This window comes from Centrocercus urophasianus, unplaced genomic scaffold (genome assembly GCF_019232065.1).
Source record: "Centrocercus urophasianus isolate 14NV4802_14NV808 unplaced genomic scaffold, USGS_Curo_1.0 seq_10, whole genome shotgun sequence".
In the NCBI taxonomy this organism is placed as follows: Eukaryota; Metazoa; Chordata; class Aves; order Galliformes; family Phasianidae; genus Centrocercus; species Centrocercus urophasianus.
In genome coordinates, this window is record NW_024884142.1 from 91081545 (window position 1) to 91094827 (window position 13283).

At 36.2% G+C, this 13283-nt stretch overlaps 1 protein-coding gene across 1 annotated transcript in view; it reads left to right on the forward strand.

Moving 5' to 3' along the window:
* The window catches only part of SPTLC3 (serine palmitoyltransferase long chain base subunit 3), a 149316-nt gene that overhangs the window by 88803 nt on the left and 47230 nt on the right, over positions 1-13283 (forward strand). Inside the window, exons 4-6 of the mRNA XM_042817639.1 lie at positions 9852-10043; positions 11297-11451; positions 12324-12472. Coding sequence (XP_042673573.1) covers positions 9852-10043; positions 11297-11451; positions 12324-12472 — 496 coding nt within the window. The remainder of the gene's footprint in view (positions 1-9851; positions 10044-11296; positions 11452-12323; positions 12473-13283) is intronic.

The window sequence follows — 13283 nt, forward strand, 5'->3', positions numbered from 1 at the left end:
TATGAATAATTTCTGCAAATATAATGAATAGCAGAGGTTAGTTCAGATGAGAGAATGGAAGCCATTCTGAACTTCATTGCTAGGACTTGCATGATTAATGTAACAGCTTAGAAAGAGTATTTTATTATGTAATGTACTGAAAATAGTCATGCACATTTTATTTCTAGATTTTTTAAAATTAATTTTCAAGTAATTGAAGTACAGTACCTTTCACTATAAGTTCTAAGATTGAATTAGCCAATGTAATAATGGTTAATGAACATCATTACAATTAAGTAGATATTAAGAAGTTACCAAGTTCTAGATCATCTTAGCCAATTGTACAATTGAAATCTGTGGGTATAGAATGCCTCTTGGAGGACTTACTGTGCCATCTCTGGGATCCATGTATCTCAGAATTGTTTTAGTTGGGACCCCTAAAAGGCATCTAGTTCAGCTCTCCTGCAGTGAACAGGGACAGCTACAGCTCAATCAGCTTGCTCAGAGCCCCATCCAGCCTGGGATGGGCATCCACCACCTGTCTGGGAACCCTGTGTCAGCGATTCTCCACTCTTATTGTTAAAAAAAAAAAAAAAAAAAAAAAAAAGTTCGTTATATCCAGTCTAAATCTCCCTCTTCTAGTTTGAAAACACTTCCCCTCATCCTGTCACAACAGACCTTGTTGAGAGTCCATCCTGTTCTTTAATATAGCCCCCATTTAGATATTGAAATGCCACTGCTAGGTCTCCCTGGAGCCTTCTCTTCTCCAGGCTGAACACTGCCAGGGTCCTGTGAGTTTCTTGAAGGTGTAGAAGTGGGCATAATCATAACAGATTGAAATCACCTTTACTTGATATTTTCCATTTAAAAATAAGTATATGGCTAGAGGAGGATGTTACTGTTTGTGAAGAATAATAAAATAATTCATTATTATCTGTTAAAAAACACAACTTTTCTGCATTAGGGCCGAAGTGTAAAAGAAATGAAACTGTTTTTGCACTTTAAATGAATCAAAAAATTCTACAAAATCCTGTTTTAAGATTTTCATTTGGACTTCTTGCATGATTATCTTGTAACACTTATTACTCATCTGTTTAATTGCTTACCTTCTGATATTTAGCAACCTAACTGAGCTCTCCAGAATGTAACCATGGTATTAGTAGCTTACAAGAAGGTGCAAGTGGAGGATTTGCCGTGCTATATTTCTTCTTATTACTCTTATGCTGTGATCTATGTGATTTAAACATAGTGCAGATGTAAATTCCAGATTACTTTTCTTAGTTATGTTTAAAAATAAAGTTGGAAATCCATCTTCCATTAGCAGGTTGACATTTCTCCTAAGTATTCTTTATTCTATGGAGTATTCTACATAGTCTACAGAAATATTTATCTCCATTTGTTGTAGTATGAGTTATTATAGCATATTACCTTTATATATTAGTTAGTCAAGGATTTCTTCTTGTAGTCTCGAAATCAACATATGAAAAACTTGTGTAATCTTTTCATAATTGTACTGGTTTTTTGCTATATTGATTACAGTTTTGATCCAGATGTTTATGCAGTAATACTCAAGCATTTGATCACTGTCTAGGTTTCTTGATATTTAGTCTTGAAACCTCTCAGAAAAACCATCAGTACTTTGGGATGTGGCATTGTGCAATAGCCCATTGACATTATTTTTTTTCAGAAATGTTCTGCTTTTGAGTTTGTTAGCACTGAATTTCACCTGCAGTCTCTCTTTGGTGTTCTTCACAGTATTTTCAAGTATTGGCTAATTAAAGTCAGTCTTTTTCCTGTATATTAGTCTGTCCTCCTCATCTGGATGGCCTTGTTCAGGAAATAAGACATGCTATGGATGCCTAATAACTAGCACAAACCAGCTTGCTTAAAAATGGCACTTCTGTTGCAAGTAAATCAAGAGTCTATGACAGGACATGCAGAAAAAAATGTGTGTATGATTAGTACTTGAAAGGTTTGGAACAGTTTAATTTAGAGAATTAAGCTAGAATTAATGAAGAGAGAATTAACAGTATACAGCTTGCGAAGTGAAATTATTGAACCCATTCCTAGAAAATTTTGTTTCAGATTAAACATCTATGTGAAGTGAGACAATTTCAAAGCTCTAATGGCAGGTATTAGTATTATTTTAAAAACAAAACAGGATTTCTGAAATAAAGCGTATAACCTTCAGTAAAGTCTCACTAGTTGACGAATCCAGGTTATTCTGTAAACTTTCTCTAGGCTTGTTGTGACATAGCCTCCAACCTATCTATCCTCAAGCTATGTCGCTTTGTTATATTAAATGGTGCACTGATAGGATTGTGTATGCCACTTTTGCTGCCAGTTTTGGTATGATCTATCCCAGTTCAATCATGGCACGTGCACTTCTGCCAGATTTCTTAAATATTCTTTGAATGAATTCCTGTTGTCTTTTTTAAACAACAGCTATTGGTTGACAGTGTCAAGCTATTCATTTTCTCATCTTTTTTTTTTTCCCATTATAATATAATGTGAGACTATGTCCACCTTTATGAGATGGTTCTCTCTCTCTTCTTCCTTCAATTGTTTTGTCCTATGTAGCTATGTAGTTATGTCCTATATAGCTACGTGTGCTATATGTCAGATGAGTTTATACTCAATCCTGTTTTCCTGGAGTTCTTTCTGATGCCTGAATCTACTTCTAGCTAAGAAAAGAACCTTGTCTAAATAGCTGTTTATTTTCTTTCATAATGAGTTTTTAATCTTCTTACATGTGAAACTAGCAGCACATCCTGATTGCCCCTTTCCCAGCTGCCCTTCTGCTTTTTTCATCATTAAATTGTTAATGTTTTTATTCTGGAATGCCATCTCTCTTTTCTCTCTGCCCATGGTACACCTGGAAATTGTATTTTAATACCACTACAAGAATTAATTAGATTTATAGAATCATAGAATCGCAAGGTTGGAAACGAACTTCTAATATTACCTTAGAAAATATAAGCCTTTAAATATGTTCAGACTGATTGCATTAATAAAATTGGCATTGATTTTTTTCTGTCATCACTATTCTGAGATATGATATGTAATTCCTGGCAATAACAGGAGTGTTTTGGAGAGCACACTTTTTCAGCATAACCTCTGCATTCCTCACAGAATAATTGCAATAATGTGCAAATTATTCTAACGGCATACAACTTGGAGATTAGAAATGTGAGCAATAGAAATCACGTTCATGATCCTTTCACAAAGGACCTGGTGTTCTATGACTTACAGAAGTCTTTATCAAAACCGGTGCCATCATTTTGAGAGCTAAGGATAACCTGACACTGTTTCTGAAGCTTTAACACAGAAGATTGAAGCTTGTAAGGTATTTGGTATGGGAAGTTCAGGGACACACATCCATTTTGACAGGAAATGCTTGTCTCATTATTTAGCTGTTTCCATTTGCCTCCTGTACAGAATCCTGGCCCTGTTTGAAGCCATGGTAATTTTCAATGGAAAAAGCACTGGGATTCAGTGCTCATCCAGTCATGCAAGTTGGTGCATAAGATCTGTCTGTTCACCTGTAACATTTTCCTCACAAGGGAATTTTGTGTGGAGAGCAATTTGGTGCTAGTTAAAACATTTTCTGTGTTCATTGCAAAGTCGTTATGTGGGAAACTGAATTGGTGGATTGCTTCACGTAGTTTTTAAGCATGGCCCACAGAATCACTAACAAAAATCACTAACAGTCTGGTTAGATGATCTCAAGTATCTCTCCGTTTATTTACAGTTTCAATCCCAGTGAAAATATATAGAAAATTGATTGATTGACTTCAGTGACTTCCTAAATGCTAAGTCATTTCTGGAAGAAATTTTCTGTGTTAGTAGATTGCTGTTAGTGATGTGCACAAAGTGATACAATATCACGTCAACTTCTTTTTTCCTTTTTTTTCCCGCCACTCATTCTTAAAGCCAAAGCCATGGGATATGAATGACAGGGAGATAATCTGATGTGGCTGGGCAGTGTGACTCCTGTAGTTCACTATGAGCCTTGGAAATAATAGCAAACACTTGCTGCAGCTCAAAGGCTGGTAACTCTGCCAGGATTGCTGTAACCTAAGCATCTCATCCAGTTCTTTTGTCTGATTCAATGTGCCTGGCTTTCTACTCTGTAATTGCTATAAGGTTAGGAAATACCTTCTGGTGTTTGTAAGTGTCTTTCTGGTTAGTGAACTTCACTGTTATGTCTCTAATAATTTGAAATTATTAAGCTCCATATTTGCTCTCATCCCTTTCCAGTTATATTGAATTGAGTCCACTTTGAATACCCTGGGAGCAAGGGCAGGCAGAATAGTAATTGTGTCAGGCTTTCCACATTCTTTTTCATTTTAGTGTTTCTTAGTATTGCTTGTAATGAACGTATATAGTTACTAGAAGAATGTACTATGCAATTTCTTTTCCCTGTATACTGTTTGACAAATCTTAGTTGATATTGGATACAACCTGTTTATACAGCAATTTCTGAAACCTACAGTTCAAAGCAAAATTTTCTTGCATTCATGTCCTACTCACTGTCCCCATCATTGTGTTATATTTTCATGATTTGCTACTGGCTTAGAAGCTCTCCAGAGAAACTCTTCATGTTAGTCCCACATCTTTGTACCTAAGCTTCTGTGCTATATGAAGATGTCTTTTCTTTTGACAAACATTCTTCCGACTGTTCAGCAATATTTAGTTCTTATTGTACTACATTCATACCAGATGAGAACACGCAGTTCAGTAGATTTGGAGAAAACAGTACAGAGTAGACAGTTTTTTTAGTACTTGCAACAAACCATTTTTCTTCTGATTTTCTTCTGATGTTAAATTGCATGTATTCTTCATGTAGATTACCACTCAAGTTACGAAACACTGTATCACAGAAATCATAGTGGTTGGAAAGGACCTCTGGTGATCATCTGGTCCAATTCCTCTGCTAAAGCAGGTTCTCTACAGTAGGTTGCACAGGAAAACATTCAGACAGGTTCTTAATATCTCCAAAGGAGACTCCCCTGCCTCTCTGGGTAGACTGCTCCAGGCAGGCCTCCGACTAGATTCATCGTCACTGATCACAACCCTCTGAGCTCTCTCAGTCAGCAAGTTCTAATCCACCTCACTGTCCACTCATCTATCCACACTTCCTAAGTTTACCTATGAGAATGTTATAGGAGTCATTGTCAAAAGGCTTACTGAAGGTAGGAAACAACCACTTCTCATATCTACCCAGCTGGTCATGACATCATAGAAGGCTACTAGATTGGTGAAGCATGATTTCCACTTGGTGAACCCATGTTAACTCTTTCTGATAACCTTCGATTCTTCTATTTGCTTAGAGATGACATCCTGAGTATGCTGCTCCATCACCTTTCCAGGAATGGAGATGAAGCTGACTGACCTGTAGTTTCCTGACTTCTCGTTCTTGCTTTTTGAAGACTGGAACAATATTGGCTTTTCTCTAGAATTCAGGCGCCTCTCCCATTTGCTGTGACTATTCAAAGGTGATAGAGAGTTGTTCAGCAGTCACTTCTGCCTACTCCCGTAGCACTCATGAGTGCATAATTGGGACCTGTGGATCTGTGTATGTCAGGTTTGGCTAGATGATCCCTGACCAGAACCTCCTCAACCAAGGGGAGGTTTTCCTTTGTCCAGATTCTCTCTCTTGTCTCCAGATCTGAAACTACTAAGGAGCAATCTTAATAGTAAAGACTGAAGCAAGGAAGGCATTTAGTAGCTCCATTCATCTCTGTGTAGAACCAAATTATCTGCAAGCAACCAGATGTTTCATCAGTGATTGTCAGTCTGTGCTCCCATTGGTTTTTGGCTGTAGCAATGCATTGTCATAATTCACATGAGATTTCAATGGCTTCTTGGAATCAGGCAGAAACTGGGCAAATGTGGCTGTCATTTGATTTATGGTTTTCAACATCTATCCCTTTCATATTTGTGTTTGTCATGTCAGCGTTATGTGGATCTCTCAGCTTACATTGCGTTTTTATAGGTTTTATGCAACAACATGATAACATCTGATCCAGAAACAGATTAAATGTGCTTCTTAAACTGAAGGAGTGTAAAATAAAGTTTCATCTGTTTCTGGATCAGTTTTTATTTCTAGAAGAGGAAATATGTTTAAAGAAAAAGACTTTATTCTCCTAGTAGTTTTGTTTCAAGGATATATACACCTACCGCTGCTGTACTGGAAGGAGCCATAATAGCTTACAAAATATTAATTAAGGAGAGGTTTCAAAAAGGAGACTGTGATTTCTGGATTTCTTTGCAGTGTATATTGCTTCTACGAAATGGTCTTGTGTGAAAACATGGGCTCTCAGGTCTCAGTTTCCTCATCTCCGTTCCATTCATGGGCTTACTCATAAATTATACTGGAGTACGTGGTTACCTCTTCTCTTGTAAACTGCACAATATAGGGATACAAGATGTATTGCATTTAAAGCTGGCTTGACTGACCGTACTGGAATTGCTCCTGTTGACTTCATTGGCATTAAAACTTTGCCCAGAAATTCTCTTGCTGTGACTGTCTTACTGGAAACCACTTTGCAACTGTGGTTTAAGGCTGCTGCCAGATCTGTCAACAAGGATTCTATATAACTGTGCACTGCAGATGGAGATTATGAGGCAGGGCTGCCAGAATGATCTTTGGTTGTAAGAGTGTACAAGGCAATGTGATCTGGTAAGCTAAGTAAGCCTCAGTGCAAGGAGGATAAATATTATAATCCTGATTTTGCTTTTTGTTTCCACAAAGCTGTTGACATCCTAGATTTGTTGAGCTGGGTTTTAAAATATGTTTGTTTTTAATTTTATCTATTAGCTTCCTGTCTTTTTTATCTTTATTCCTTGCTTTGGTGGATTCCTTGTGTTTGTGCCTAGAAAGTATTCTTACTCTGTGGCAGACTTGTGAGAAACTATTTTGATTTGGAACATCAGCAGAATTATTTTTTTTAAACAAGACAATACTATTTGGAATTAGCAAAGGATAATATTTACTCAAGATTTGTGAAGAATAAAGTTGCTGAGCAGCTCTGAGCTGCTGCTTAAGTTGGCATTGTCAAGATAGAATTGGAGGGTTACAAAGATACAACCTTTGGCCAGGGAGATGCAGGGAATTGAGTCCCTCAGGGATCTCTGACTGGAGAGAGAGCATTATTAGCTGAAAAGGAAAACTGAGTGGAAGCCAATGGTCGTAAAGTAACTTGTCGAGTGGAAGTATCAATTACCTAATAAAAATTTGTGAAATACTTTTTTTCTTTTTCAGGCTAACTCAATTATTGAAATTCATTATTTTTTTCCCATACTATTTGTGTGTTCAAAAATAAGAACATATTCATGGTATCCCCAATGACAATTAAATGTGATAATGTAGTCTCAGGATCACGAAATATCCAAGCTTCAGTTTGTTGGAAGTTGGGAGAATGTACTAAGGAAAGCATTATTCACTGTTTTTATTTTAGAATCTTTCCCTCATCATCTGCTAAAAATTGCTAGAGTTCAGGTATGGTGTATCTGAAGTGCAGCACAAAAGCATCCAGTTTTATGACTCCCTAGAATCCACCTATTTTGGTTATTTCAGTGCTTGGAGTCTTCCTCTACTTCTTTTTTTTTTTTTTTTTTTTTTTTTTTTTTTGCGGAACTCCAGGGATGGATGGAAAGCCCCGTTTTTACCACTTCTGTTTTTAGAAAAAAATTCACTGTATGTTTCTGAATTTGTTTTCTCAGCCTTATACTAACCTCTGCTTTTTGAAGACTCTTGTTTTTGAACATTGATAGTCTGTTGTTTTAGAAAATTTGGGTCACTATCTGACTTCATGTTCTTAGTGTTTTACTCCTGTTGATGTGCAGTTTACCACTAGCTGTTTACTGTAAGAATAGGAGGTGACTGGTTAAATCTTTAAATGCATATACCAATGCATAAAATGGGAGCATCTGAGCTCAGAATGTAGCTCAAACAAGAGTTCCATAGCAAAAGAGTGTTGCAGAAGAGTTTTGCAATGCAGGAGTCTAAGCCAGAGCTTCTCAGTTTCTTTACAAATGAAATACATAATAGTAAAGTTTTATTAATAAAATGGATGAACGGAATCGTCATGCTAATTCTCTCCTCTGAACTCAGGTTCATTATCACATCATCACAGCTTGCCAAAGTACAAAGTCAATGGAATTGCCATAGATGACCATAAGTATGCTCGTAGTCCATCACACATGTAAGGTAACGGGACTTAGCTTAGTCCTGGATGAAATACAGTGTTGTGATGTAGTGTGCACGTAGCCATTGTGTCTTACCTGGCATATGACTTGACGTGTTTAGTTTGGGCTCACAAAATGTTTTATATGGTAGATAGGTTGACCTAAAAGAACAATTAGCTTTAGGTAGGGGTGCTAGTGTAAAATCGCTTCCAAATTCTGTGCTCATGTTGGAAGAGACAGCTTTTTATTCCTTCTCCTTCACAGGGCAGTAAATCTTTCCTAAGTCTAAACACATTATTTTCACCATTTCCTAGTGATTTTTTTTTTCCTTTTTTTGGTTACCTATGAAATCTTTACATTCTGTCCTGTATTCAGCACTTTTTTCTTCCAAGAAAACATGATGAAACCAAGACTGGACGTTACAATGGAAATGAAAATCTTTTGACTGTATCGGCAGCTTAAGGCAGTAGGAAGGCCAGTAACACTAGATCTCTCTAGGAAGTGCAGATAATTTGTGGTGGTTCTTAGCATGATTATTGTATTTCAACTTGCTACATTGCATCAATAGATAACCTCCTTCTTTTGTTGTGGCTGTTTGGTTTTTTGTTTGTTTTTTGCTCATTCATTCCACAGGCAAAGAGTGGTTGTTTTTGGATTTTTTTTTTTTTCTGGATTACATTTTTTAAAATGTTTTTGAATTGGTAGGTTGGACATCACTAGAAAGCAACAGGAAAATACTGTCATACTTTAAGGAACTAAGGGGATGACCTCTATTCAAAAGAATAATCTGATAACCTTGCAAATGTAGATTGATCTACAGAGAAGACTGAAATTGAATAACTTAGCTTCTTTCACTAACAACTGCTGAAGGTTTTGGTATATTTTAACAACCAAATAATTTCATCCACACATTTGTAAGCTTCTAGGTGTCCCTCAGAAGAGGGTGACTAATTCCAGCAGACAAGGGATGCATACATGTCCATGTATATTGCCTCTTTTATTGTAGAGTACCCTTAAAAGTATGGATGAGGTAATTGAAAGTACTTAAAGCCTTTTTTTTTAAAAAAAAAAAACAAAACCTGAAACAAAAATAAAAGGCTGGGATCACTGCTGTTTTGGTTACTTACTCACATCAAGAAGAGCATCCTGGTAAAGATGCCCTATATTAGGCAGGATTTCTTGTGTATGGGATAGCTGCTCTAGTGTGTTACAAAAGACTTCAAGAAGCAGCGTCAGGTTTGATGTGGGTGAGTTTTCAATGCTGCCCTTCCCTTTTTATAGTTGTCTTGCAAAAACAGAATATTGTGGTTTCCATTTAATCACCTTTGAAATAGTTGTCCAATTACACAATAATGCGTTGCTAGTCTTTCATAAGTTTTAAATGTTTCAAAATAGACATGGGAGTGGTAAGTGGAAGACATCTGCAATTGAAGACATTGGTTGACAGGAGAAAAAATGGAACATGCTTGCAGTGATCAGTACCAAGTGCAGTTTTAGAGGTCCTCTTCTTCAAAGATAGGTTGCATTAGTTGATATGGTGAGAGCTCTAAATGCCTCTCTGGATTTGTGCCATAGTAGACAAAAATGTCTTCCTCAAGATCTAAGGTTTTGGTATAAGCTTTGATCAAATAAAATATTATTTTATTTAAATGTTGCAAATTTCTGTTCTGTATTTTCAGAAGAATGGTGTAACAAACGGAACTCCCCACAAAAAAACATTTATTGAGCACTTTGAACAAGCACCAATGTATGTTGCTGTTCTTACGTTTGTGGGTTTTGGAGTGGGCACAATATTTGGTTACCTGCGAGATTTTATGAGAGCCTGGGGACTAGAAAAACGTAACGTTGCACAGGAGAGACAACAACAAAAAGTACGTATGAAAAAGAAGTTATGTACCTCAGTGTCTTAGTTCAATCTATAGAAAAAGAAAACTCAGAAACCCCTTACTGTTAAATACATCATCTCTCCCGATCTCTTTACCCTGATCTTTTTTTGTCCCGTTTGACTTTCTTACCTTGTCTATCGTAGCAATAGGCAGAGCCACATCTCTGTAATTGCTCACTTTCGTTTGTCAAACAGCTGGTCACAAAACATGTGGAAATTGTCCTGGTGCAAAGTGAATGTAGCCTGAATTCTTGTGAATCCTTGCCTAGAATTTGCATATTCCTAAATGAAACTTGCACCCCAGCAAGTTTAATTGCATTCTGAATTTGTTTAGATTTTTTTATTGTTCCACCTTCCCTGCCTGTACAGATTGCACTGTAATTTAAAATAACACTTGGCATAGTGAATGGAAAAATGCAAATAGTGTTTCTGTTCCTCTTACATATAAAATTCTCAAAAAAGATTTTCTGTTTTGACTTTTTGAAGATATGTGCATTTTCAAATGAAATATCATAGTGTTATGATATATTTATTTTGGATTTTCCTTTTGAATTCACTTCATGTTTTGACTATTCATGCACTATTTTGCTTTCAGACATGCTGGTCGAATCTCCATACCATCCACCAGGCACAACATGTTTAGTTCATTCTTCAGTCTCCTACATACCATGTCATTTTCTTTTACCAGTTTATTCTATCGAGTGTCTAATATGACTGTATTAGGGTTTCAGATAAATGTCTGTTTTCATTCTGTACCTTCCTGTTAGTTTGTTTTCCAAATTAAAATTCACAGACAGAAACTTACCGTCAACCAAACTTGTTGTCTGGCCAACAATGCTGAAACCAGGTACACTGGACTTGCTTTAATGTATCAAACATTTACTGAGATACAACCTGTTGTTTATCTCAGGTTTGGAATGTACTCTGCACATAACAAAGTGCCCCATTTGAGAAATGTGGATTATGTAAGTGAAAGTATTGTGACTTCATCTTGACCTTCCCAAAGATTGGATTGGAGAATTATGCCAACTTCTGGACCGTATGAAATTTAAATAAATAAATAACCTGTACTTCAAAGAAATTAAAGATAATTTCCAATTGGAATTGTAGCATAAAATATGTGGTGATTGTAACCTTCTGCATACTAATCCATCAGTTTTTCCTATGTAATGGGAATGGCTTGAGTTCCTTAGCAGACACTTTCCTAGCAACGTAACCCTGTGCATGTTTTCAAACCAGGATTTTGTGCCACTTTATCAAGATTTTGAGAACTTTTACACCAGAAACCTCTATATGAGAATACGTGATAACTGGAATCGTCCAATTTGCAGTGTCCCAGGGCCGCAGTTTGACCTCATGGAACGCGTTACAGATGATTACAACTGGACATTTAGGTGAGTTGGCTGACACTCTCAGCTTTCAGCTCTGTAAATGTTCATCCTGATATATCTGCAAAGCATGGAAAAAAATGCATCTAGTGTGTCATACCAAGACCCCCAACTAATATATACATCAGCACTTTTTTTTTCCTGAAATCGGTACAGTTCTGATAGTCTATCCCCTTTCTTCTGAACACTGTTTAGCAGTGAAGACTGGAAGGGACTGAGCTCTGTAACAAACTAGTTTTGCCTATCTTTATCAGCCTAAGTAAGAACTTCCTGTGCTTCATTTATAACATCTTAGCCAGAATATTACAACATTTGTTATATCCCTTTGGACTAGAATAATAATTTCTTGCATTACATAAATGTGGCTTCTATCTTGCATAATGAGTCTCTGGAAGTGAGTTTTAACCAGTTTAAAACTTGAAAATTTCAGTCTATCATATCTGTTACTGAGTTAAATGGATATGGAAATTCATCATGCACACAATGTTTAGGGTGGAGTGTATCACAGTGTTTCCCATGTCATTCATCTCATGTTTATTCTGTGTGTAAGTACAGTAACACCAGTGGAAGCTGCTGGCGAGCCATTTGAGAAAATTATCTCTTTAAGTCGTACCATAAAAAGTTCTAGGCTTTTTTTTTTTTTTTTTTTTTAAATCTACAGAAGTGCCATTTCACCTAATATTGGTATATTGCCATCTACAGTTCTCCTGCTCATTGTGAGCAGGATGCAATAATTATTAAGTAAGATGTTAACATTATAAGGATTGTGAATTCCAAATGGAAGGCTGACGATGGAACAAAATTTGGAAATTTTGTTTGTTTTCGTTTTGAGTGCAAAGAAGGGTCACAGCATTCTTTAAAATTTGCTTTGATTATAGGTTTACAGGAAGAACCATCAAGAATGTAATCAATATGGGTTCTTATAACTACCTCGGCTTTGCAGAAACAGATCCTAACGCTTTGAAAACTGTAACCAAAGAGCTACAAAAATATGGAACAGGAATCTGCAGTACTAGACAAGAAATGGGTGAGTAAACAGCTGGTTGGTGACCAAAGCTTCTGTAACTACATGATTTTTCTTACAGATATCTTGAAGAAACTGGATTTTTTTTAGTCATGTTTTAGTCACATTGACAGGTACTTGTTTGAGTGCCAAAAGGGATGATTTATTAATTATCACAGAACAGTATTTTTAAAATGAGAAGGTATTACTGATTTTTGGAAAAGCTAAAATGAGTGGATCATAAAGTGGCCTGGAATTTTTAACTATGAAAATAACAGGGTTATTTTTCAAAGAGATAAACCAAGACTTGATAATTGTTCTAGAGCAAACTGAATTGCATCTGTCATTGATATATGCTATCTACCACAGAAGGGGTTTCTGACTATGAAGATGAGTTTTCCCATGTTTTTTCTATCAATTTTCTAAGAATATATTGTTATGTTTTATGAGACATTATTGGATACAGAGTATAAATTTCCACTGTGCCTGTGAAGAAGAGATTCAGGAAGGTTCTGTATCTTAGCATTATCTTTAATCTGTCATTTTTGGATTTAATGGTTTTAACTTTGTGGGCTGCGTACCTCATGCATCCTCAATCCTGTATTTTTATACAAAACCTTTTACTGAACCAGTATTAAATGTGGGTATAATCATGCATTTCTAATAGTGCAATCAGCCTGCATTCAGAGAAAACTGTTTCCACCCATAGAAATGCAGGACAATGTCTCCTTTGGAGCTTTTTTTAATCTTTCTCGAGAGCTGTCAAAAAAATAAATACATATATATATATATATGTATATATGTATATATGTATATATGTATATATGTATATATG